The following is a 27,396-nucleotide window of genomic DNA, read 5'->3' as shown; positions in this document are numbered from 1 at the left end:
AGTCCTGGGGGCGCTGGTGTGATCGAGCTCACGTAGCGAGGGCTGCAGTTGCCTCCTCCCCGGAGCTGCCGTCGCGGCCTAGAGGTTATAAAAGGGCTAACTGGCTCCCTCTGCTGCCCAGTTGCGCCGCCAGCGGGCTGAGGGCAGGGAGTAGGTAGCCGGCCCGAGTGCAGGCGACAGGAACTGAAGAGCGCGCCGCCCTCCCGTCCCACTTTCCAGGTGAGACGCTCCTTCGACCTTGGAGACGGGCTGTGGCCCAGGGGCAGCCCGGGTCCACCTCGCACTGCCGCAGCGGTCCGTGCTCTCCCGGCGGTGGGTAGGGTGGCTGGGGGGCGGGGGTCTCCGCTTAACTACAGCAGCTTGGGTACTTTCTCCGCTGGAGACGGGTCCGCGTCTCCCAGTGCCCTCGTGCTGCCCCGCAGGCCCGGCTGCTCTGCTCGGGGCTCCCCTTCCCACCTCTGCCCCCATCCCGCCTCTGACTGTTGGGGCTGCAGCAGCCTCTGTCCCCGCCCCAGGGACCAGGACTTTCTTGAATGTTCCTTCCCGGGCAGGAATCGCCCTGTTGATTTTTCCAAGCTCCCTTCGTACCTGGTGCTCCCTACAAAGCTGAGAGGAACGCGAGGGTGGGGCGTGGGTTTTTGGCTGCCACAGCCGCAGATGGTTAGCATGTGGCAATGGAGAGTGGGCTTTACAGCTTACAGCTGAGGCTGAAGCTCTCCAGGCATTTTGCGCTATCGAAAAAATCGTCTGGTCCGGGAAGCGGACCTTCTCTGAAAGTTCGGGCTGAAGTCATCTGTTGCGCTGGGGTGCTGCCTCAGCAGCCAGACGTAGCCGGGGGCACCGAGTTTAGGGCTGCTGGAGCCGAGGAAGTTGCTGTCACATCTCCCAGTTGGGGAAGCTGGGCTGCTGCTTCCCTCTTCGTCCCCATAAATCTTTTTAAAGGCACATGAGTTCTCCCCGCCCTCGAGAATTTGCAGAGTTTAAAAGTCCACTTAAGTCAAACATTTCATGATTGTGTGAGAATTTTGAGTTGGATTATATGACTGGCCTCCAGATACATGTTTCTAGGGGAGGAGGGATGGTACGGTAAGTATGAGAATAGTTCTCCTAAATAATCGAACCTATTAAATACATAATTCAATTTTTAGACGCTAACATGCGTTCCGCAGAGTGGAGAAGACTCTTGGAATTTTGCACTGTCTTAAAGGGATAAAGAAGCAGCTAAATCCCCTTTTAGGAATTGATCTAAAATGTCTAAGACGTTTGCCAATTTCTACTTAACTGTTTCTCTGAGAGCTGTGGCTCTTGGACTTTCCCTTGGAATGCACTCTGAAGGGATGAAGTGGCCACTACGTGAGTGGGGGAGGGGGAAAGACGTGGCAGCAGTGTTCTTTCATCAACTTTTGCTCATTTTTTTTTTTTTTTAAGGTTCTGGGAAGTAACGTATTTTCCCTTGTAGGTTTGGATGTAGCTTATGAATGGGGCTAGTCTTTTCCTAAAATAATCAGATGAAATATTCAGCATCAGAGCAGGAACTTTGGAAGTTAAACACTTTGAAGGGTTCTTTGGATCTAGTTTATATGGAGAAAATAGGTACCTTAAGCAGAAAATAGCCAAGAAGCTGAAAAGTGAACAACCTTGAATATATTTTGCCTTGATTTGAAACATGAATAGTCATTCTGTGATTTTTGTCTTTGGCTTAATATGAAACTTAAATTTTATCTTTTTATTTAGAAGAATAGATTTTACCACTTACCTTTAAAAATCTTGTCAGTTTTGGTTTTGGATTATTGGCTCTTGTAAGTCTTACCAGTGTTTTTGATAGCTAATGGCAAAAGCTTCTTGGATTTACAGTCTAAGAAAAATGACTACTTTGTCTCTTCTAAAATGGGTAATGCTGTTTCCATTGACATACTGAAATGAATTTTAAATTACTCAAAGCCAGGTCTTTTTGATAAGAGGATAATTACATTGGCCATTTTTTGTCTTGGTACTTAGCTGGTAAAACAGATGAAAATTGTGTACAATTTTTAATTATTGTTTAAACAACCATTGAAAAAAGAAAACTATATCACCTGTGTAGTCCATGTTGTAAAAGAGAGGGACCTTGGCTTTTGGTAAGGAGATGTTAACCTTTTCTGTTACTGCAGAGTGAACTGTATACTGACAAGCAGTATCTTTTATAGAGCAGTTAAATTCAAACTCCTGCTTTTATTCCAAGGATAAAGCAAGAGTTAGAGTAGTGATAAAGCTTGCGAGTCTTCATTTCTGTGGAAGGGGTGTTTATTTTATTTAGTGAACTGAACTGTAGTTACTGCTCTTTTATTGACCTAGGGGATATACATAGTAGTGGTTCTCAACTTATTTCAAGGTCATGGAATCCTTTGGAAAACTGCTGGAAAGTGTGGTCCTAGGTCAGAAAGGGCAAATATGCTCTAACATGGGATTTTATATACCATTTCTGCCCCCTCCCTACTCATGAACTCTTATTATAAGATACTCTAGAAAAAATAAAAGGCATGGAAAGCTAATGTTTAAGGCTATCTAGGCATCTTGAATTTCTTGAATATTTCTGAAAATTGAATTAGGCATGAATTTTGAGGGTTTTTTTTTGTTTATATGTGTGTGTGTGTGTGTTTAGTTGACCTTTATTTTATTTATATATGGTGTTGAGAATAGAACCCAGTGACTCTCACATGCCAGGTAAGCACTCTACCCCTGAGCCACAACCCCAACCCACTTGCTTAAAGGGTTTTAAGAAAAGTTAATAGATCGTTAGAATTATTGAATTGCCAAGTCAATAATAGTACATCATATTGTGTATTCCCACCATATTGTGACATATTTGGTTTGTCACTCAAAGTAGAATAGGCATGAAGGTAAACAGAAATAAATTGTATCACTCTTGGATTAAACTTCATTGCTGTTCACACTGAGATCTTGAATCTTAGAATTAAACAATAATGGGTGTGTATATAAATATATGAGATGATTCAAAGTAGATATATATATATATATGAAACTTGTTAAATTTCTCTTCCTACTTGGTGAAATGTATTTGTTTAAATTGAAGCTATCCTGTCTTCTAGTCAAATAAATATTGTGCATGAATAAAAATTTACAGAATTCAAAAGGCTTCTCATTTAGGTTACTCCCAACAGTTTTTGAACTTTATACTGATCATTCCTTGGATGATCAGTATGACCATTAGTATACTTTATTGTGTGTTAGCTAAAAATACAGAGGTCAGTGAGTGAGTAATGTCTTGGATTTTTTTCTTCCTTAGTGTTTCATATAGGTATGTCCAAGTTTTGTTTGTTTATAAATCCAATTTAAATTGTAAAGTTAATAAAAAGAATCATAAATTAATATACTTAGCCTAAATCTTTTTTGGGCAATTAACCTGTTTTATAAATAACTGGTAGCCACAGTTAACTTTAACTATTTTTCTTTCCATTTGTATTCTTTAAAGAAAGAAACACATGACACTAAAACCTTATTCATATACTAGTCTGTCTTCTATTGCTATGAAAAAATAGGACAGGGTGGTTTTTTTTAAAAATTAGGCTGATTTAGATTGTTCTTCTGGAGGTTTAAGAGCATGGCACTGGCTTCTGCTCAGCTCTGGTGTGAGGGCCTCATGATAGATGACATCACCATGGTGGAAGTGTATGTGAAAATGACATGGTGAGACAGGAAGCCAGAGAAATTGAGGGTTCAGGCTTACTCTCTCTAACAATCCACTCTGGGGAAACAAACTTACTCTGAGACCAGCATTAATTCCTTCTAAGGGCAGAACCTCAACAAGGTAACCACCTCCCACTAGGGCCCAACTCTTTTTTTTTTAATATTTATTTTTTAGTTGGACACAATATATTTATTTATTTATTTTTATGTGGTGCTGAGGATGGAACCCAGGGCTTCACATGTGCTAGGTTAGCGCTGTACCGCTGAGCACAACCCCACCCCCTAGGGCCCAACTCTTAAAAGTTTCTACTGCCTTTCACATCACCACATTGGGACCAGGCTTCTCACAATGAACCTTTGGTGTACAAACCACATCTAAACCATAGCAGTCAATAATTCTTCCTCTAATCATCCAGGGATTGGACTGGACTCTAAAAAGACTTGGAAAGTCCTTTTATATGATCTGCCAGATAACTAAAGCACCTTAGGAAGAGTTTCTTTATATATTATAATGCCTGAAGATGACTCTGTGAGGTAGTTTTAAATTATCTCCATTTCACAGTATAAAGAAAACAAGACTCAGAAAAGTCAAGTAATTTGCTCAAGAATTTAATAAATGGCAAAACTAGGACTTGGACTCAGGTCACCTGTTCTCTGATTCATATTTCATATTCTTTCATCATCGCTGATGAAAGTTGATTAATAGCATATCTACCACTGTATTAGAAATGTTTTCAGTATCTAGAGTTGAAATAAACTTGAGTTCCTGGCTAGTAGTAATTAACAGTCTTTTCCATTCAATTTAAATGACTGGGAGTATCAAAAGAGTGATGAAAAATGTTTCATAGAAAAAATAGGACATGAATACTTAAAATAATGCTATTATTTTACTCTGTTAAGTCAGTGCTGAATGGAAGCACCTATCTAGATTCTTATCCTCTGCAATAAGGAATTCATTTTTCCTAGTATATGTAGTCTTTTGTGTATATTTTCTTCAGCTGGCATCAGAAAAAAAGGGAATTGAAGGCTGGAAAGAAGAATTAGACCAGGGTAAAGAAAAGTGGCATTTTGGCAATATAGCCTTGGGAGGGTTGAAGTTGAGTAAAGTATACCTGAGTCTTGAAGCTATAATCCATCTATTAAGAAAGGAGTTGCTAACCAGTTTTGGCTATTCTACTCTGAACTAATGGACCCTGGCCTGAATTGATCATGTTCAGAGATACAAGCATACATAAATAACCTCTTTTGTATTAGGAATGAGATTTGAGTAATATTATAGGTACCTGTGGGTATTTGTCTGTAATATATGCAGAATGAATTAAACAGATGTTTCAGTTATAAGAATCAAACTAACTTTGATTTTGGAACTTAATAAGACCCAAGAATTGATAGTCAACAACTACAAGTCATGAAAAAAGCTTTGAACATTGTATGAAGTATCAAGTAGAAGAGCAGTATATAGTAGTACTCTCTGATCCAGGAGGGTTACATTCTAAGACCCCCAAGGATGTCTGAAGCCTCAGTATCAGATTGTACATATATTGTTTTTTTTCTCTCTACACACAGTAAGAGATTAAGAACAATAAATTAAAATAGAACAATAAATTAAAATATAATTATAACTATACTATAATAAAAGTCATGTGATATGGTCTCTCAAAATTTTGAATGTTACTTTGGGAGCACTTTATGGATTCTCTTTGTATATCCAAATTGCCAGATCACTGCACTTGTCTTAATTCCTCATTGCACTAAAATGATAGTTTTAGGCCACAGTTGACCATGGGTAACTGAAACCACAGAAAGTAAACCTGTGGATAAAGGAAAACTATTGTGTTCTGTTATTCATGTCTACAGTGACAGAAGTGGATTCTGTGAGCATCTTAAAATTACTAGCCAGGGTAGTGGTGCAGGCCTTTAATCCCAGTGGCTTAGGAGGCTGAGGCAGGAGGATCTTGAGTTCAAAGCCAGCCTCAGCAATGGCAAGGCACTAAGCAACTCAGTGAGACCCTGTCTCTAAATAAAATACAAAATAGGGCTAGGGATATGGCTCACTGGTCTAGTGCCCTTGAGTTCAATCCCTGGTGCACACCCCCCCACAAATTTTTATAAACATATTATATTTGGAAGGTATTTAGTAAGGTTTCTGGGGAATAAGTAATAGAAATGAAAATTATAAAGTTTTTTTTTTTTTTTTTTTTTTTTTAGAGAGAGAGAGAGGGGTTTATTTACTTATTTATTTATTTTTTTAGTTCTTGGCGGACACAACATCTTTGTTTGTATGTGGTGCTGAGGATCGAACCTGGGCCGCACGCATGCCAGGCGAGCGCGCTACCGCTTGAGCCAAATCCCTAGCCCAAAATTATAAAGTTTTAATCACTAAGATATGGTTAATCTGTTTTTTATTTTCTGAATAAGATTTCTTACCTGGCTCCCTAGCTGTATTGCCCAAATAATTTCTCAAGGTTTCTAACCAAAAATTGTTCTGTGAAATGTTTATTTCACTAAAGAAGGAAAATATGTATACAAAGACTGCACTGTTGTTTACTTCTAGAAAAACTGTCCTGGAAATGTTCTTCTGGGTTCTGTGTTGTGATCATTAAGTCTTATTGCACATAATGATATTGTTACTTTACATTGTGCTTAAAGAATAATAGCTTCTTGTTTGAAATAACATACAGAATGGAGGATGTGTTTATATGTTTATATAAGAGTGCAGTAAATATCAACTAACTCGTTTTAAATAGGCTTAGAACTATTGTTACACTGTAAGATTAGCTGTATTTATAGATCTAGTTCCTTCAAAAATTAATAAGTGTTTATTTTAGTGTTTCTAAAATCTACTTGTTTGAATTTAAGACCTCAAAACATTTTGGATCTCTCAGCATTGCTATGTTGACCTTTGTTATTGCCTCATTTCCAGAGAATCCTGTCCCAACACCTTTTAAATTCATACAGATTTATTCCTATTCAAAGGTTGCATGAAGACATTCTCAAAGTTACATAGTTTCAAATTTTACTGTCATTTCTTTTAACCTCAAAGATATTTAGAGAATAGGTTTCAATTAATTTATTAAAAAACACTATTACAAGTGACAATAAATGTTGGTGAGGATGTGGGGGGAAAGGGACACTCATATATTGCTGGTGGAACTGCAAATTGGTGTAACTACTCTGGAAAACAGTATGGAGATTTCTCAGAAAATTTGGAATGGAACCACCATTTGACCCAGCTATCCTACTCCTCAGCATATACCCAAAGAACTTAAAATCAGCATAGTGTAGTGATGTGGCCACATAATGTTCATAGCAGCTCAATTCACAATAGGTAAGCTATGGAACTCGCTTAGGTGCCTTTCAACAGATGAATGGATAAAGAAATGTGGTACATACCCAATGGAATATTAGCTGTAAAGAAGAATGAAATTATGGCATTTTCTGGTAAATGGATGGAACTGGAGGATATTAAGTGAAATAAGCCAATCCGCAAAAAACCAAAGACCAAATATTGTCCCTGATATGCAGATGCTGACCCACAGTGGACCTTGTGGGGGTTGAGGGGGAGGGCAGTGGAGGTTCACTGGATTGGAGGGGGGCAGGAATGGGAGGAAGGAAGGCCTAATGGGAATGGGAAATACAGTAGAATGAATCTGACATAACTTTCCTATGTTCGTATATGAATACATGATCAGTGTAACTTGTATAACCACAAGAATGGGAACTTATACTCTGTGTATGATATGTCAAAATACATTTTACTGTCATGTATAACTAAAAGGAACAAATAAAAAAAAGTACCCATAAACAAACAAAAAACACTCTAGGGCTGAGGTGGTAGCTCAGTGGTAGAGCACTTGCCTGGCACATGTGAGGCACTGGGTTTGATCCTCAGCACCACATAAAAATAAATAAATAAAAATAAAGGTATTGTGTCCATTTACAACTAAAAAAAAATAAGTTATATGTGAATACTAGAATTGTGATGGTGTTAAGTAAAAATATCACCCTTAAGATTTTTTTTATGAATTTGCAGTTCCTCCTCTGCTTCTCATCCCTAAGAAACCATTTTTCTCTTTCTGTCACTTGAGATTAGTTTGTATTTTACAGATTTATATAAATGGGATTGTTTAGTATAATCTCTCTCTATATATATTGTTATAGAGTATGAGTCTGGCTTATTATACTCAGTATAATTATTATTATTTTTTTTTTTAAAGAGAGAGAATTTTTTAATGTTTATTTTTTAGTTTTTGGCGGACACAACATCTTTGTATGTGGTGCTGAGGATGGAACCCGGGCTGCAAGCATGCCAGGCGAGTACGCTACCGCTTGAGCCACATCCCCAGCCCTCAGTATAATTATTTTGACATTCACCCATGTTGTTCATTCCTTTTTGTTGTTTGTTAAATTGTAGTAGATTGTACAAGTTACCATAATTTTAAAAATCCATTTACCAGTTGATGGACATTTGGGCTGTTTCCCTCCCCTTTTTTTAGAGAGAGAGAGAATTTTTTAATATTTAATTTTCGGTGGACACAACATCTTTATTTTATGTGGTGCTGAGGATCAAACCCAGCGCCCCACGCATGCCAGCGGAGCTCCTTACAGCTTGAGCCACATGCCCAGCCTCTCCCCATTTTTGACTGTGATAAATCTGTAACATTAATGTACACATCTTTAGCAGGGCATATGCTTTCTTTTCTAGGAGTGGAATAACTTGAATTTATGTGATAGGGAAATAATTTTTTTCCAGTTGGTGGCTTGTCTTCATTCTTTTAACAAGTGTATTTCAAAGGGAAATCTCTGTTATCAGACAACATCTCTATGTAGAAACTTAAAAGGCTCTTCAAAAACAGCTATGGTAAATAAGTGAATTCTGCAGATTTTCAGGATAGAAGATCAATCAATTGCTTTTCTCTATACTTGTAGTGAGCAATTGGAAATTGAAAATAAAAAATTACCATCTCAGCACCAGAAACATGAAATATTTGAAGAATTGACTTTACAAAATCTGTATGCTGAAAATTAAAAAACACTGATTATACCATGCTCAAGGATTGGAAGCTCTATTAAAAATGTACATTCTTCTCCACCTGAAATATAGATTCAATGCAGCTTCTGTCCATATTTCAGCAGGATTTCTTATAGAAACTCACAAGCTGATTCTAAAATTGATAGGGAAAAGCAAAGGAACTGAAAAAGCTAAAACATTACTTGATTTCAACTTGATATAGAGCTACTGTAATCAAGGCAGTATGGTTTTAGAGAAAAGATGTATAGATCAATGGAACAAAATATGAATTCAGATGCTCAGGGTTGGGATTGTGCTCAGAGGGAGAGCATTTGCCACGCATTCATGAGGCGCTGGGTTTGATCCTTAGCACTACATTAAAGATAAAGATATTGTGTCCACCTAAATAACTAAAAAAATTAAAAAAAGAATTCAGATGCTCAAAAATGGTCAATTCTTTTGGGAAAAATAAATGGCAATTCAATAGAGAGAAGACAGTCTGGAACTGTTGGATATTTGTATGCAAAAGAAGAAAAAAATCTTTATTTCTGAGAGAAACCTTTAGACTAAGTTAATATTTGGACATAACAACATAATATTTGGATTAAGCAACATCAAGGAATGTATATATCATTTAATGTTTCTTTCTTTTCCTTCTTTCTTCAGCCTCTGTCTATTGTCTTCTCAAAATTCCTAAAACATAAAGGACCTGCATCTGTCTTCTAGGGGTCTGGGCTACTTGTTCCTTCTTGCTATCTTAACCAGAGTTGAAATTGAGCTTTCTTCTCCAGGTCATTTCTGTTTCTGTGCCCCATGAGACATCTTTGGTGACAAATTCAGCTATTATTGAGTTTTTGCCCCACATCCAAAAGTAATTGACATTTTTTAAGTGTGTTCTGTGTTCCAGGTGGTAACCTAAGCACCTTGATATAAATTATTGCTTTTTAAATTACTTGCTGGCAGTCACATTTGACCTTCATATTTACACCTTACCCTTTGGCTTATTCCTGGTTCCTGTTAAAAGAACCATCAAATAAAGGTTGACATTTACTGATTTACTGTAAATTTTTAGCTTCTCTATCCTGGAAGCAAGAATTTTGACCTTTTTTGCATATTAGGAATGTATGTATTTTTAAGTAGGCGTTTGAAATAGTTGAATATTCAACTGTTATGTAGTTTAAAACACATAGTCTCAAAGTTAGTGAAGAATGGTACCATTTTAATAAGATTGATATCTTTGTCAAACTTCTCCATTAACCTACATTAAAAAGTTTCTGATTTAGGAGTATCTGATTTCCTAGCTGAGCAGAACTTCAGACATTAAGTTGTGCATGTGCTCAGTGGTAGAATGTTTGCCTGGGGTGTGTGTGTATCTGGGTTTGATCCCTGGCACTTAAAAAAATAAATAAAAGAATAAATATCGAGTTAATTTAACTTGAAGTGAACCTGAATTCCAGTTCAAATCTTTAAAAAAGTAGATTAAGTCACATATTCATAAACTACCTTTGATATAGAAGTAGTATTTTTTTTTATTTTATTTTTTTATTGGTTGTTCAAAACATTACAAAGCTTGTGATAAATCATCTTTCATACATTTGACTCAATTGGGTTATGAACTCCCATTTTTACCCCAAATACAAATTGCAGAATCACATCGGTTACACATTCACATTTTTACATAATGCCATATTAGTGACTGTTGTATTCTGCTACCTTTCCTATCCCCTCTCCCCTCCCCTCCCATCTTCCCTCTCTACCTCTTGTGCTGTTGTTCAATTCTCTCCCTTGTTTCCCCCCCTTTCCCCTCACAACCTCTTCTATGTATTTTGTGTAACATTGAGGGTCTCCTACCATTTCCATATATTTTCCCTTCTCTCTCCCTCTCTCTCCCCCCAATCGTCTTTGTTTAATGTTAATCTTTTCCTCATGCTCTTCCTCCCTGTTCTGTTCTTAGTTGCTCTCTTTATATCAAAGAAGACATTTGGCATTTGTTTTTTAAGAATTGGCTAGCTTCGCTTAGCATAATCTGCTCTAATGCCATCCATTTCCCTGCATATTCTATGATTTTATCATTTTTTAGTGCTGCGTAGTACTCCATTGTGTATAGATGCCACATTTTTTTTTTATCCATTCATCTATTGAAGGGCATCTAGGCTGGTTCCACAGTCTAGCTATTGTGAATTGTGCCACTGTGATCATTGATGTGGCAGTATCCCTATAGTACGCTCTTTTAAGATCCTCAGGGAATAGTCCGAGGAGGGCGATAGCTGGTTCAAATGGTGGATCCATTCCCAGTTTTCCCAGGAATCTCCATACTGCTTTCCATATTGGCCTTACCAATTTACAGTCCCACCAGCAGTGTACAAGTGTACCCTTTTCCCCACATCCTCGCCAACACTTATTGTTGTTTGACTTAGAAGTAGTATTTTTGGATCTCTTTAACAAGCAAAAAGCAATTATTGAGAAATATTGCATTAAGCACAGGGATGAGGAGACAGATTATTTTTTAGTACTCTGGGCTCAATAAAAACCCAACTCCTACTAGCACATTAGGTAATTGTAAGTATAAATAGGAAAATGTCTAAAAAACTGAGATTAAGAGTATGGTTAGACTTCAAGAATATGTTTTTTTCTTCTCCATCTTGTTCGTCTTCTTGTCTTTCTGTATATCTGCTTCATCCACTCTTTGGACCTATATGACAGAGCTTGATCTCTAATTTCTCCTGAACTTACTTTATGTAGTTCAAAGAGTGAGTGCCATTTCTTTCTCACTTTCCAAAATTTCCAGAAATTTATGAGCCACTTAGTTAGGGATCATGCTGTTTGTAACATGACTGCTAAAACTGTGAGGATGAGTTGAAGGTAGAGGAGAGCAGCATCAAAAGGGTAGAAGAGGCAGTTTCTAGAAGAGAATAGGAGTAATGGAGGTATAATAGGCAAAATCAGAGGTGTGTTTTCTGAAATGATTTTATATTAAGGTTTTCTCTGATAGAAGAACTTCTAAATGATTCCCCATGTTGCACTTTTAATAAAGGGCAATATCTTGACTTGGAACTGACTCCCAGTATGAGTCTTAAAATGCTATTAAGTTGGAATTAAGTCAGCAACTCTGTTCACTGCTCAAGTAATAAAGGTGTGGAAAAGAAGTTAGCAAGATTTCTTGAGTTTTTGATAGAGCAGTTGATCAGAGCATTAAAGCTCTTGTCCATCAGATTCTAAGTACTAGATACTAGCTCACATTCTTTGGGAACAAAAGTATGACTGGAATTCATGGAATTAAGTTAAACAAATGACAATTTGCTAAGGGATTACAGAGAAAAGCAAAAATAAAACTACTTGCATCAGTAATCACTCTTAGTTGTCTCAGAAAATCCATTCCATCTTTGATGGAAAAGGCATGCCACATCTTGACACATAGCACATTGTAATGGCCAGAATTTGTGTTGGTCTTTTGTGTTGATCATGAAAACTGTCAGAATGATTTAAGTGAACACTGTGACAGGAGAACCAACAGTTGGATATGAGATCTGTATGAAGAAAAACAAAGTTGGAGCCTTCTAAAATAATTAGAACAAGTATGGAAGGTGTGGAGAGACTTGTTAAAAGGAGCTTTGTGAAAAATTTTAAAGTTTAGGATATCAAGCATTCTTGAGTCTGCCTTTTTAAATTGTTGGATGATTTGTCTGGAAATGTTGCAGGTTTTTCTTGGAAGAAAAAATGTGAAACCGAAAGGATAATAGAATTTTTTTTTTTTGCCAGATGCCCAATTCTAGTAATTTATTGAATAATTTATACTTAAAATTCAATAAATCCTGATGACTCAACATTGTAAATATTTACAGTGTAGTAGAACTCTTAAAGTCTATTCTGAGGGTTTGATTGACCTGTTGAGTTAGTGGGACTGGACTTTCCTGGAAGAAGCACTTTAGGAAAGTTTGATGTTGAATAATTCATGCACTTTGCAATTTACTTTTATCCAGGCCTACCTGAGACATTTTTTTTTTCCTAAAGGAGATTGCATCCACTTTGATCTATTTACATTCTATTCAAGCTTGTTTGAAAATTTAGAACAGGAGACATCTCTCTCTCTCTCTCTCTTTTTTTTTTATAAAGTTATATTGTCTTTGGGCACTTGACTCTTAGATGTTCTATAATGATTTACTTTGCAAGTTGATAACTGAATGAGAGTGGAAATGATGGAAGTAAAACACTATGAGTAAGGAAATCATTGTTTTAAAAATCTGTGATTGGGCTGGGGATGTGGCTCAAGCGGTAGCGCGCTCGCCTGGCATGTGTGCGGCCCAGGTTCGATCCTCAGCACCACATACAAAACAAAGATGTTGTGTCCGCCGATAACTAAAAAATAAATATTAAAATTCTCTCTCTCTCTCTCTCCCTCTCTCACTCTCTCTTTAAAAAAAAAATCTGTGATTGATAAAGCACATTAACATACTCCTTAAGGTTTCTGAATGAATGTGGATAAATGAGACATAGTGTTAAAACAGGTTAGAGGAACCATTCCCTACAGTAATTAGAATTTCAGTTAAATTTTTACAAAATGTGAGTTGATGTAAAAGCTATTTAAGGGCAGAATTCCATAATTACAAGGGTTTTTGTATCCAGTGGTTCTCCAAAGTGTGATCCTTAGTCCCAGTAATATCAGCATCACCTGGAATTTGTGTAAATTATCTAGATTGCTTTCTTATTCTTAAATTTAGAAATTATCTGCTTTCAGAGATACTCTGTGGTTGTTTTGTTTTATTGTTTATAACTGTTTATAACTGTTAAACCTGTGTAGACTTTATTTTAAAGCATAACATAAGGTAAAGAAATACTTATTCTTTATGTGAATAATGCTTTGGGTTTTTATGTAAGCTCTGTCATTCTTAAAATAAAACTTTCAAGTTGTATTTGAAGAAAAGCACCATTGAAATCTTTTTAGTTCTGTAAGCTAATGGTTCTTGAAGTTTAAGGACAATAAAAGTTGACAAAGAATCGTTCATGACAATATATTTTAGCAATGAAACAATAATCTCTTATCTGAAAATATCTAAACTTTCTCATTAGAGTTAAAAGTTCAAACAACATTTGTGATTATCTTTCTGTGAGTACAGACAAAGCATTTGTATTTTTTGGAAATATCATTTATTCATGAAGAAAATGATGACAGAAATATTTTTAAACAGTGAGAAACTTCTAGACTCTTCAGACAGCATCGGGTTTTGAAAAAGACTTGTGCTTTGGCAGGAACCCAGGAAAGGAAGTGTCTGCATCTGCTACATTCTAGAAGCCTTCCCAAAATCACTGTAAGGCAGCCAAGAAAGCAGGGCATTTCACTACTGTGTGGTTCTGGAAGTATCTGGAAGTTTTCAGCAAACTTGAGGGAGGAGATTTAGGAGTTCTTCCAGAATGTCATTTTTTGTGGTGATCTATTTTTATTGAGATTCAAGTTACAGGGAAAGTAGTGTTATTTTTCAGCTGGAATAGGGACCTTTCACTGTGGCCTCCACTCAGCCTGTTGGTTTAGGTAAATTCACACTGGAAATCAGAGGTGCCTATACAAAGAGAACAGTGTGACAAATTAGAATAACCAATGGGAGCCTGTTACTGGGGCAAACAGGATTATACTGGTGGTTTATTCGCCTGTAAGGTAATCAGAAGCATTTAAAGTTCTTGTTTGGGTAGAGAAGGAGAAAGAGAAGAGTGGTGGTAGGGCATCTGGGAAATCAAGTTAAAACCTTTATGTTGGTTAGTTGATATCCTCATCTGCTGTGAAGAATTTTCACTAGAAAAAACTGCTACCAGTGGCACAGAGAAACAGAAGGGCTTTGCTTCCAGGATTAAAAAATAAAAAAATTCACAACTATGAACTTTTTTTTCTTATTTTTAGGCATCATTGAGATATAATTCATATACCATTACAATTCACCTACTTAGTATTCATGATTCAGTACTGTCAGAGTTATTTAATCATGTGTCCCTACATTTTCATTACCCCCAAATGCACAAGTTTTAATTGAATTTATTTAAAATTTAAAACCATACAGAGAAAGATGGAACAAGTTAGGAATTTTCTTTCTTTTCTTTCTTTCTGCTTTTTCTTTCTTTCTTTTTTTTTTTTTTTTTTTTTTTTTTGTGGTGCTGGGGATTGAACCCAGGGCCTTGTGCATGTGAGGCAAGCACTCTACCAACTAAGCTATATCCCCAGCCCACAAGTTAGGAATTTTAAGGATTAATTATAAAGCTCTGAAATTTTTTTCCTTTAAAACATATTCTGACATCTTTAAAATATATTGGCAATATCTAATAAAGCATATCTTCTGGGAATATCATGGTTTTGATCTATATCACAGAGAAAACATATCTTAGGTTATATGAAGAGCCTTTGCTCTTCAGCTACTCTGATTGTAGTATTAATTATGAAAAAAATTCAGATTAAATTTTTAAGCATAAGTTATCAGGTAATAAAAAATATGTATTTTTTTCTCTAACATGAAATATCAGGGTAGTATTCTACATGAAAAATAAGAAGTTAACTATCATTAAATTATTTCATTAAATTATTATATCAATTTATAAGAATTTTTTTCTTTTTCATTCTATTGTCTTTCCTATTCCTAGTCCCGCTCCCTTTTCCCCTTTGTTTAATCCACTGAGTTTATGATAATTAACATCAATTTGGGGTTAGAGCACTTGCCTTGCAAGTGTGAGACATTTAATCTGTCCATTTACAGATTAAAAAAAATTCTTGGAATCTGGATTTTACTATGTAAATGGGAAAGATAAATAACATTTCCCTTCTTCCTTTTTTTGGCAATGGTTTTATTTCTCTTGCAGGTGTGTGAATCTGTAAAATTAAGTCTTCTAAGATGATCTGGTGTATTTTAATCATAGGGATTCTACTTCCCCAGTCTTTGGCCCATCCAGGCTTTTTTACTTCAATTGGTAAGTCTTAACTATATTTTGCATTTAAAATTTTCCATTTTTAAGTGTTTTTAAATTAGTAGAAACAGATACAGTGCAGTTCCATGATAAATATTCTGATTAGAAGCTTATGAAAATTTAGAAAAGCATGCCAAAGAAAATTACTGATTTTTTAATCTAGGAAATAATTTAATGCATATAGTCTTTTGATGCATAGATAAACAAATATCCTACATATTGTTTTCTAATCTTTTTCCATTTAAAATCTACTGTGAATACATTATTTTTCTGCATCATAATTTTTATAGATCTTATTTAAAAGTATTATAAAAATAGCATATTGGTTAAAGTGGGGGGAAAAAAGTATACTACACAGACTATAGTACATCTCCTCATGTCTCCTTGCTCCCAGAATAATTCCTTAGAGTTTGAAATGTATACTTTTATATTTTCATGTATATACTTTTAATTGCCTTAAATAAGGTGTTTGCCTTCATTCTGTTGACTTTTTGACCCTTATAGAATTGTAAGCTAAAACACAAATATTTATAATATTTGATTTCATCATATAAAATGATGAGCAATCTCAATCTCTTATAAATAACTAAAAATAGAATATTTGCAACCTTTTTAGTGTAGTTTCTGTTTAATTCTAGTCTTGAAAACAAAAGGTGAGGAAGGAAGTGATAAAAAGCAAACATTGATCCTTGGAAAGTAGTATTGTTTTGTAACAATTTTGTCAATGAAAAGACAAGGCTTGTAAAATTAAGTAGATTGAAAATTAAAATTGGAACACATGATTAGAATAAAGTTTGGGCTTTATTTTGATTTATCTCCTTAATTTCTTTCTTTCTTTTCTTTTTTATCTTGCTGGGGATAGAACCCAGAGCCTTTCTCATATACTAGGCAAGTGCTATAAAAAGGGAAAAGATGATCCTCTCTAATCAAATCTTCCCATAGAATGAAGCATTCTTAATCATTCTAAGCTTATTCTAAAATATTTGTGTAGATGGATATGAGCAAAACCTTCTTCTCCTCTTTCCCTTATAGGTCAGATGACTGATTTGATCCATACTGAGAAAGATCTGGTGACTTCTCTGAAAGATTATATTAAGGCCGAAGAGGACAAATTAGAACAAATAAAAAAGTAAGTAGTATGTTTTACTTATTAAGATTGACTCCAAACTGGGTGTGCTGGTGCACACTTATAATCCAAGTGGCTTGGAAGGCTAAGGCAAGAGGATCAAAGGTTCAAAGCCAGCCTCAGAAACTTAGCAAGGCTCTATCTCGGAATAAAAAAGGATAGGGTATGTGGCTCAGTGGTTAAGCTCAGTAGTTCAATCCCTGGTACCAAACAAACAGACCTCCACCTGTATATTTTCTTTTTTTAAGCTAAAACTTTGAGTAGAAATAAAAACCATCTTTGAGTTTTAGAAAACAAGTTAAAATGGCTAAAGCAAGAGTATAGTGAACAAGGGTTAAAGCCTAGGCCCGGGTTTATGTGGAAGAACATGGATTGAGATGAGGATATGATGGGTAATGAGGAATTGACTGACCATTTTTAAAAATGGTGTCAAATATTTTCAAAATATCATCTATCCTTCTATTATTGCCCCAACCCCTAATGAAGCCACCTGGATAAAGTTCTCTTTATCCTTCATTCCTTCATTTTTGAGCCAATAGTGGTAAGTATAGTTAATATTATTTAATTGATGTAGTTTTTCTCAAATGCTAATTATCTTTAATTGACTCAGATTATAGTTAATCCTGACCTGAGAATTCCTGTTCTTTGTTCAATGAGTAGCTAAGTATTAAGGCTTTTGTTTACTTTCTAGATATTGAATGTAAAACTCTGGCATTAGTTAAGCCAAGTTCAGTGGCTTACTTCCATAAACCCAGCTACTCCTGAGGCTGAGGTAGGACAGGAGGATTGCTTGGACCCAAGAGTTCTGGGTCAGCCTGGTCAACGTGGCAAGATGCCATTCCTACTCTACCCACCCACATAAAAAATTTTAGTGTAAGTTGATTTAAATGAACGTGTAGCTGAATTTGGTTGAGCTTATTTGTACTTTGTAATCATCAGTTATTTGGCCTTAAGGACCTATGGGAAAATGAATTTTTTTTTTTTTTTTTTTTTTTTTACTTGTACTAGAGGTATCAAATCTCGGCTTTTACTAAGGTAGGTTCTGTTTACTATTTGGAAAAAAACAGATCTAAACCATGAGGGCTGGGGTTGTGGCTCAGTGGTAGAGCACTTGCCTGGCATGTGAGGGTACTGGGTTCGATCCTCAGTGTTGCAAATAAATAAATAAACAAACATACAATATCAACAACAAAAAACTAAACCAAAAATCTTTTACAGTTATATTTTGATTCTGCCAAGTTGGATTTACCCATAAGAACATTTTACTTTTTAAAGAACCTTTATAATTTTACTTTAAAAACAAGTTTTTTGTTTTTTGTTAATATTTTTAGTTGTAGATGGACTCAGTACTTTTTATTTATATGTGGTGCTGAGGATCTAACCCAGTTCCTCATATGGGCTAGGCAAGCACTATACCCCTGAGCTACAACCCCAGCCCAAAAAGAAGTTGTAGTTTTAAGCCTCTAGTCTCTATTTTCAAGTGCTACTAAATTGTGTTTTTCCTTATTTGACTGTGTGTATACTCCATTTTTATGTCTTAACATCTGTAGATGGGCAGAGAAGTTAGATCAGCTAACTAGCACGGCAACAAAAGATCCAGAAGGATTTGTTGGGCATCCTGTAAATGCGTTCAAGTTAATGAAACGACTCAACACTGAGTGGAGTGAGTTGGAGAATCTGATCCTTAAAGATATGTCAGATGGTAAGTCTGAGGAGTCTAATGAGGGGGGGAAAAAAAGGGTAAGGCAATATTTTCACCACCTATAGAAATGCCAAAATTTGTGATAAATTCAGTTCCTAGGACATCAATGTTGTAAATGAAGTGAATTATTGCCCAACTCCATTTGGTTAGATCAGAGCTAATTTAGTCAAGATCCTGAATACTTTGATTTAAAAAATAGTAATTTATGCTACTAGTGACTAACACTGGTGATTTTGTTATGAAATCCACAGAAGTGAATAGATTATTTGGCAAATAGCATTTGGCATTTCTGAGGGTAATCGTTTATATTTAGGATTACTTTCAGACTTTAAAGATGTATATATAAATTTTTATTTTCAATTCTTAAAATATCAGGAGTGATATCATAAAGAGAGTTTTAGTATGTTCTACCTATTATTCTGAGTTTAGGATTACTCTATTACTGAATATAGGCAATAAATTTAAAAACTGAGACTACAAACACCAATAATGAATAAGTCTTCCTAGTTGAAACAATAAAATTGTAGTTGAAATTGTTCAGGTGTTTTAGATATTTTAGTAACAGAAAACTTAGTCTAGAATTGCAGGAGGTAAAGGAATTATGCCTAGTACACAGTTAGGGGCTCATATATTTGTTGAATATAATAAGGTGGCCAAAAGAGGGAGCAAGAATGCTGAGCCAGCTGTAGAGATAAAATATTCTAAGCTGGGCATGGTGGCACATACCTGTAATCCCAGCAGCTTGGAGGTGGAGGCAGGAGGAGTGTGTGAGTTCAAAGCCAGCTAAGCAACTCAGTGAGACCCTGTCTCTAAATAAATTACAAAATAGGGCTGGGGATATGGCTCAGTGATTAAGTGCCCTTGAGTTCAATTCCCGGTACCCAGAAAAAAAGAAAAAAAATTTCTAAGAGAGCTGGTCTCAAATAAAAATACTCCCAAGATAGCTAGGAATGGTGATACATACCTGTAATCCTAGCATTTGGGAGACTGAGGCAGGAGAACCACAGGTTTGAGACCTGTTTAGGTAACTTAGAAAGACTTCATCTCAAAACAAAAAACAAAAACAACACCCCCCCCCAAAAAAAAAACCAAACAAACAAAAAACCGCCCAAAATACTAGGGATATAGCTCAGTGGTAGGATGCTACTGGGTCCCAACCCCAGTACCACCAAAAAAAAAAAAAAAAAAAAAAAAAAAAAAAACACCAAAAAATCCTCCAGGAGTACTTACCAGTGTTTTAGGCAATGAAGTAAACTATATTATTCCTTTCTTAGGCACAGCTTTACATTCTGCAGTTTTAATTACTTACAGTTGAAGAATACTAGATGGAAAATTCCAGAAATAAACAGTTTTAAATTTTGTGCCTTTCTTAGTAGTGTGATTAAATCTCATGCTGTCATATCCTGTTCCATCTGGGATAGGAATCATAGCTTTGTCCAGTGTATCCATGCTATATATGCTACCCAACCTTAGTCACTTAGTAATTCTCTTGTCATAGTATCATAGTGCTTTATGTTCAGATAACCCCTTATTTTACTTAATGATGACCTCAAAGTGCAAGAGTAGTGATGACAGTTTGGATGTGCCAAGGAGAAGACATAAAGTATTTTCTTTAAGTGAAAGTTATTTCTTTTAAGTGAAAGTTATTGACTTGATAGGAAAAAAAAATCATGTACTGAAGTTGAAAAAATTACACACAAAGTTACTAGGATCTATAGTAAAAATGAATTTTCCATGAAATTGTGAAGAAAAAGAAACATGGTTGTTTTATAGTTGCATCTCAAACTACAGAAGTGTGATATCAATATCATAAGTACTTGTTAAGATAGAAAAAGCATTAAATTTGTGTATATATGCATAGGAAAAACATAGTTTATATAGGTTTTGTATTATACATGATTTCAGGCAATATTCAGTCTTAGAATGTCTCTTTATGTTTAGGGGACTACTGTATTATGCATAAGACCAGAAATCTTGAAAAGTAATTGCAAGTACTTATGAATACTTCACTATGAGGGGAAATGTCTGTGATTATTTTCTTTGCTATATAACACCATGAGAACATTAAAAAAATTTTTTTTTAGTTGTAGATGGACACTATCTTTATTTCATTTATTTTTATGTGTTGCTGAGGATCAAACGCAGTCCCTCACTGCATGTGAGGCAAGCACTTTACCTCTGAGTCACAACCCCAGCCCCATGAGAACATTTTGAAAGAAATAACATCCACCTATCTCTCTCCACCCCCCTCATTCTATGCATAGCATGTTTACACAAACATAAACACACATATCATTCATTCTAAAGTAATGTGCAGTGTACAAGGCTGGAAAAGAAAATAATGACCTGTAGACTTTGGTGTTTAATCTGTGGTAGTTATCCCATAATGTGCTTCACACGCACATACACACACACACACACACACACACACACACACACAACATTGTGATCTTCTGTAAGACTTGTGAAATTTGTTTGTAAAATTCCATGTGGAAATTGTTACTGAGGGATAGTCTCAAACTTTATATGAGCTTTAGCCTTCTTCCAGCTAGTTGATATTTGTATATTTCCATTAACATAAAAATGCCTAATCTTTTGCTGACCAAAATACAAATAGTTGATTATAAGTTTTTTAAAAATATTTATTCTTTAGTTTTAGATGGACACAATATCTTTATTTTATTTTTATATGGTGCTGAGAATCGAACCCAGTGCCTCACGCAGGCTAAGCGAGCGCACTACCACTTGAACTACATCCCCAGCCCCTGATTAAAAGTTAATAAGAGAGACATACAATCAATCAACAAGTACATGAAAAAATGCTCACCATCTCTAGCAGTCAGAGAAATGCAAATCAAAACCACCCTAAGATACCATCTCACTCCAGTGAGATTGGCAGCCATTATGAAGTCAAACAACAACAAGTGCTGGCGAGGATGTGGGGAAAAGGGTACTCTTGTACATTGCTGGTGGGACTGAAAACTGGTACGGCCAATCTGGAAAGCAGTATGGAGATTCCTGGGAAAGCTGGGAATGGAACCACCATTTGACCCAGCTGTTGCCCTTCTCGGACTATTCCCTGAAGACCTTAAAAGAGCGTACTACAGGGATACTGCTACATCGATGTTCATAGCAGCACAATTCACAATTGCTAGACTGTGGAACCAACCTAGTTGCCCTTCAATAGATGAATGGATAAAAAAAATGTGGTATCTATACACCATGGAGTATTACGCAGCACTAAAAAATGACAAAATCATGGAATTTGCAGGGAAATGGATGGCGCTAGAGCAGATTATGCTTAGTGAAGCTAGCCAATCCCTAAAAAACAAATACCAAATGTCTTCTTTGATATAATGAGAGCAACTAAGAACAGAGCAGGGAGGAAGAGCAGGAAGAAAAGATTAACACTAAACAGATACATGAGGTGGGAGGGAAAGGGAGAAAAAAAGGAAATTGCATGGTAATGGAGGGAGACCCTCATTGTTATACAAAATTACATATAAGAGGTTGTGAGGGGAATGGGAAAATTAACAAGGAGAGAAATGAATTACAGTAGATGGGGTAGAGAGAGAAGATGGGAGGGGAGGGGAGGGGGTAGAGTAGAGGATAGGAAAGGTAGCAGAATACAACAATCACTAATAGGGCATTATGTAAAAATGTGGATGTGTAACCTATGTGATTCTGCAATCTGTATTTGGGGTAAAATTGGGAGTTCATAACCATCTTGAATCTAATGTATGAAATATGTCAAGAGCTTTATAATGTTTTGAACAACCAATAAAAAAAAATAAAAGTTAATAAGAGAAGAGAGAAATCTCATACCTATTTTTTATTTACAATGATGACATTTACATTATAAAAATTTTAAACTCATTGTTTTTGGTTTCTCAAAGAGTATTTAGCATCCATCCTTCTTAGGAGTTAATATCATTATCAGTAATTGATTTGTTAGTTTGATTTTTGCTATATTATTTATAAATCATCTTTAAGGTTTTATATATCAAATCTTGATTGATTATCACTGTATTTGATAATTTAACAGTTCTAAATATATTTCAGTATACTAGCTTAACTGTTAATCTTAAATCTATAATTTTCTGTCCTCCAAAGAATCCCACTAAAATATATGTTTACATGCTATATAACATGTGGTACATGGAAGAAAACAGAGCACAGATTTTTTAAGAGCACAGATTTTACGTACCATCTGTTATCTGAAAGTTTTAATTTATTGCCAAGGTATATCCTTTGCAAATTCATAAATATTTCATTTCTGAAGCTTAATGGAGGCACTTTTTGTTTTCCAGCCTGGCTGGTATTGTATTGTTGTTTTCTTGCAATTATGTGTTAGTTGATCTTTATCTACTCATATAATTTGTGCAGTTACCTCAAATAATTTAACCTTAGAAGACATTGGGAAGGTCGAACAAATTAGGGATATGTCAAATCTCATTCAGTGTATTTAATGTTTTCTTGATGAACACATGAAACATTCATAGAATGGTAGAAAATGATAAAATTTTAAAAATCCTTGTAAAGACTCTTAGAAGTCTGTGAGGTTGTACATTTTTTTTTAACTTCTTTTTTCCTATTTTAAGGCTTTATCTCTAACCTAACCATTCAGAGACAATACTTTCCTAATGATGAAGATCAGGTTGGGGCAGCCAAAGCTCTATTGCGTCTCCAGGACACTTACAATCTGGATACAGATACCATTTCAAAGGGAAATCTTCCAGGTAAGGTCATTCTTCCAGTCAATGTAATGTCTATCACCTGGTTGCTCTATTCAGTCCACTAGGATAATGTTAATTTAAAAAGACTTGTATTTTAAGATTTTAAACTTTAGTTTGTTTCATAACTTTTGAGAACAAAAGAACTGTCCCTTTCTCTAGGACTTAATAGTGGTGGATGTTCTTCTAGCTTGTTACTGGGAAAGCTTGTATTTATGGGAACTAACTTAAGTAGGCAATTTTAATGTTTAGAAAAAGAAACAATCATATTTCTAGGTTAGAACATCTCTTACTAGAATGTTTTGTAAAACTGTAAGGGAATTGATAATCAAAGTTTATAGGCTTAATAATTAAGAGCCAAGATGTGTTGAGTATACACAGATGTTATGGAACATTTTGTTTTTAACCTTTTTGGCAAAGCTCTCCTTTTTTAAAGTTACGTCTTATTTCATGATAATTTACTCACTTTTTCTTTCAGTCAGAGGCTTACTACGATTACTTTTTCCTGTCACTGTCATCTGAAAAAAATAAATATGTTGCCTCTGTTCATACTGAAATTGGTTTTCTCAGGAAGGAAAAAACAATGGGATGAGTCGTTTGTCAAGATGCTTTGTAACCAGGTCATTGGCACACTCCTGTAATCCCAGCACCTCAGGAGACTGAGGCAGGAGGATCATGAGTTCAGAGCCAGCCTCAGCAATAGGCACTAAGCAACTCAGTGAGACCCTGTTTCTAAATAAAATACAAAATAGTCTGGGGATGTGGCTTAGTGGTTGAGCATGGCCGAGTTCAATCCCCAGTACCAAAAAAAAAAAAAAAGGTATTTCTCTTGCTTCATTTGGGATAAAAGTATCAAGTGGTAAAGCTAAACATGGTATAATATTAAATAAATTTGTTAAACTGGAATATAATTCCATTAACTCAAGTTCCCCAAAATGTACAAAATTGCAAATTTGTTTCTGCTAATACTATATATTGTAACACTTTCATTAAGATTATAACTTATTTTTAAAAATCGACTTCTGAAGGACTAGGGATGTAGCTCAGTGATAAAGTGCTTGATTAGCATATACAAGATCCTGGGTTTGATCCCCAGCACTGCCCAAAAAAAAAAGTTCTGGTTTAAAATGCCACATTTAATAGACATTAATTATTTAGTATGTACCAGCTACTATGTTAGGAACTAAGCATACATAATGAACAAGAGAGAATTCTACCTTTGCCTTTCAGGGTGCTTATATTTTCAAGATATACTACAGTGAATGCATATACGACAGTAAATGCATACCGTGGCAGCACATAACTGGAAACATAATTCTGGACTTGATAAGGAGGGTTAAAGAAGACTTCCTGGAGAAGACAACATTTTAAAAATTGAAATCTAACTGGGCATGGGGGTGCACGCCTCTAATCCCAGTGGCTTGGGATATTGAGGCAGGAGGATTGAGTTCAAAGCCAGACTCAGCAACTTAGCAAGGCCCTTTTCTAAATAAAATATAAAAAGGCTGGGGATAAATACCCCTGGGTTCAATTCATGGTGCCCCCTTCCCCCACCAAAAAAGAGATCTAATGGACAAAGCATTAGCCATGAAAATGGAAGAAGAAGGCAGAAGTGGGGGCTGGGGATGTGGCTCAAGTGGTAGCGCGCCCACCTGGCATGCGTGCGGCCTGGGTTCGATCCTCAGCACCACGTACAAACACAGATGTTGTGTCCGCCAAGTACTAAAAAAAAAATAAATATTAAAAAATTCTCTCTCAAAAAAAAAAAAAAAAAGAAGGCAGAAGTGGTCATACCGAGGAAAAGTGTTCCATTCTGAGGGAACATACACAAAGGCTGAAGAGTCGAGCATGTCATATTCAGATAACAAATTTGTATGGTTTAACAACATGAGTTTAAGTCATGAGTGCATGAGGTGATTGTATTGTAACAATAAATTAGGATCTTTTTGTTTGTTTTTTTGTACTGGGGATTGAACCCAGGGACTCTTTTACTACAGAGCTATTTCCAGCCTTTTTTATTTTTATTTTTATTTTGAGACAGAGTCTCAAAATATTCAGTCTGATATTTATATTAATAAGTCATCAATGCCTCTTCCTTTGAACCAAAGGAATTTACAACTAATTTTTTATAGGCCTGATTCCAACTATTACCCTTTGTATGAAAGCTTTTCTTTTTTTAATTTTTTTCAGTTGTTGATAGACCTTTATTTTATTTATTTATTTATTTTTTAAAGAGAGAGTGAGAGAGAGGGAGATAGAGAGAGAACTTTTTTTTAATATTTATTTTTTAGTATTTGGCGGACACAACATCTTTGTTTGTATGTGGTGCTGAGGATCGAACCCGGGCCGCACGCATGCCAGGGGAGCGCGCTACCGCTTGAGCCGCATCCCCAGCCCTATTTTATTTATTTATATGCAGTGCTGAGAAGTGAACCCAGTGCCTCACACATGCCAGGCAAGTGCACTACTGCTGAGCCCCAGCCCCAAGATTTTTTTTTTTTAAGATGGACACAATCAAACCCAGTGCCTGAGGATTGAACCCAGTGCCTTATGTGTGAGGCAGGCATTTTACCGCTGAGCTATAACCCCAGCCCCTATATGAAAGCTTTTTAAGGTCTATTTTTGGCTGTATAACTTTGCTCATTTCATTTTTTCTCATTGTCGAGCCTATTTCTACCCTCATATTTACTACTTTGCAATGTCTTCTACTTTCAAAGCTGCACATCATTTATTTTCTTCTTTTAAGAATCTGATTCCTAGTTTCCTTTAATAATGGTAACTAGATCAAAAATAAGACCAGCAGAGGTATTTCACTAAAGCCTATGCTCTTAATTATGTTTGTTCAAGTAACATAGCCAAAGTGTTAGGTCACGTAAAATATTACTGATGCTACTTGCATGTATTGATGGTGTACTGTTCTCATACATGTTTTGCATATCCCTGAAACACTCATAATTGCTATACTGTGCATCACCAGTTCTCAGAAATAAAAAATCATAAGGAAGCTAAAATTTAATATACTTGTTTTAGTTTTTGGAATTATGTCATGTTAAACTGCTGAGTTAGTTTCTTAGTGTCTGCTGTGGTTTGAATGTGTTCCCTCCAAAATTCAGGTGTTGAAACTTAATGGCTGTTAGTCGATTTTCCATCACTGTGACAAAATACCTGAGAAAACCAATTTAAAGGCAAAAAGATATATTTTGGTTCATGGTTCAGTCCATGGTCGCTTGGCCTGTTGCTTTTAGACCTGTGGCAAGGCAGTACATCATTAATTAAAAAAAGCTGCCTAGGTAGCAGCTGAGAAGCAGAGGGAAGGAAGGAAAGGAAGGGGCTAAGGACAAAATATATCCTTCAAAGACACTCTCCCAGTGACCTACTTCCTCCAACTTGGCCCCATCTCCTAAAGTTTCTACCACTTCCCAACAGTCTGTTAACCTATAAATCCATTGATGAGGTTGGAGCTCTTAGGAGGCAATCATCCGTTAAATGCCTCACCTCTGAACACTGCTACTTTGGGGACAAGCTTTAAAAACATGAGCTTTTGTGGGACATTTTAAATCCAAACCATAGCAATTGCCAATGAAATGGGGCCTTTAGGAATCAGTCCATGAGGTCTTCTCCCTTATGAACAGGATTAAGACCTTTATAAAAGAAGCTTCATGCAGTATTCAGCTCTATTTTCCTTTCGCCTTCTGCCATGTGAGAGACAGCATTCTTCCCCTCTGGAGGATGTAGCAACAAGGTGCTATCTTAAAGTGGAGAGCAGCCCTCACCAGACAACCATACCTGCTGGCACCTTGACCTTGGACTTCCCAACCTCCAAAATTGTGAGAAAATAAATTTCTGTTCCTTATAAATTACCCAGTCACCAGTATTTTGCTACAGCAACACAGATGGCCAAAGATAGAGTATTCCAGAGTGGAGGGTGGCAAGGTAAAGAATTAGTTAAGGGGAAAAACATCAAAACATGGAACTTCATCTTCATTTTGGGAGTACACTAATAATCAGTTATTAAGCATAGTGATTAGCTTGGCTTTCTCCTTTTTTATTATTTACAAATCTTTTATTATAGAAAATATCAAACATCACTCATGTGCACATGTAAGTGCACACTCTCGCTCTTTCTCACACACACACACCCCCACAATAAAGATGGCAACATAATGAGCCTCGTGTATCCATCATAGAGCTCCAA

At 35.9% G+C, this 27,396-nt stretch overlaps 1 protein-coding gene across 3 annotated transcripts in view; it reads left to right on the top strand.

Annotated features, from left to right (window-relative positions):
• P4ha1 (prolyl 4-hydroxylase subunit alpha 1) overlaps positions 1–27,396 on the top strand; it is a 69,029-nt gene continuing 41,633 nt past the window's right edge. For 2 of the 3 annotated variants that reach the window (XM_076834597.1, XM_076834599.1), the window contains exons 1-5: positions 1–219; positions 15,536–15,643; positions 16,673–16,769; positions 18,317–18,468; positions 23,070–23,207. In XM_076834597.1, the coding sequence (XP_076690712.1) occupies positions 15,568–15,643; positions 16,673–16,769; positions 18,317–18,468; positions 23,070–23,207 (463 nt within the window). In that variant the 5' untranslated portion in view covers positions 1–219; positions 15,536–15,567. Of the gene's footprint in view, positions 220–240; positions 313–15,535; positions 15,644–16,672; positions 16,770–18,316; positions 18,469–23,069; positions 23,208–27,396 lie in introns of those variants that run through there. The other variant, XM_076834598.1, reaches the window with a different exon arrangement.

This window comes from Callospermophilus lateralis, chromosome 15 (genome assembly GCF_048772815.1).
Source record: "Callospermophilus lateralis isolate mCalLat2 chromosome 15, mCalLat2.hap1, whole genome shotgun sequence".
Taxonomy (NCBI): Eukaryota; Metazoa; Chordata; class Mammalia; order Rodentia; family Sciuridae; genus Callospermophilus; species Callospermophilus lateralis.
The sequence above is the reverse complement of the archived record's forward strand: the minus strand, read 5'-3'. Positions and strand labels throughout refer to the sequence as shown.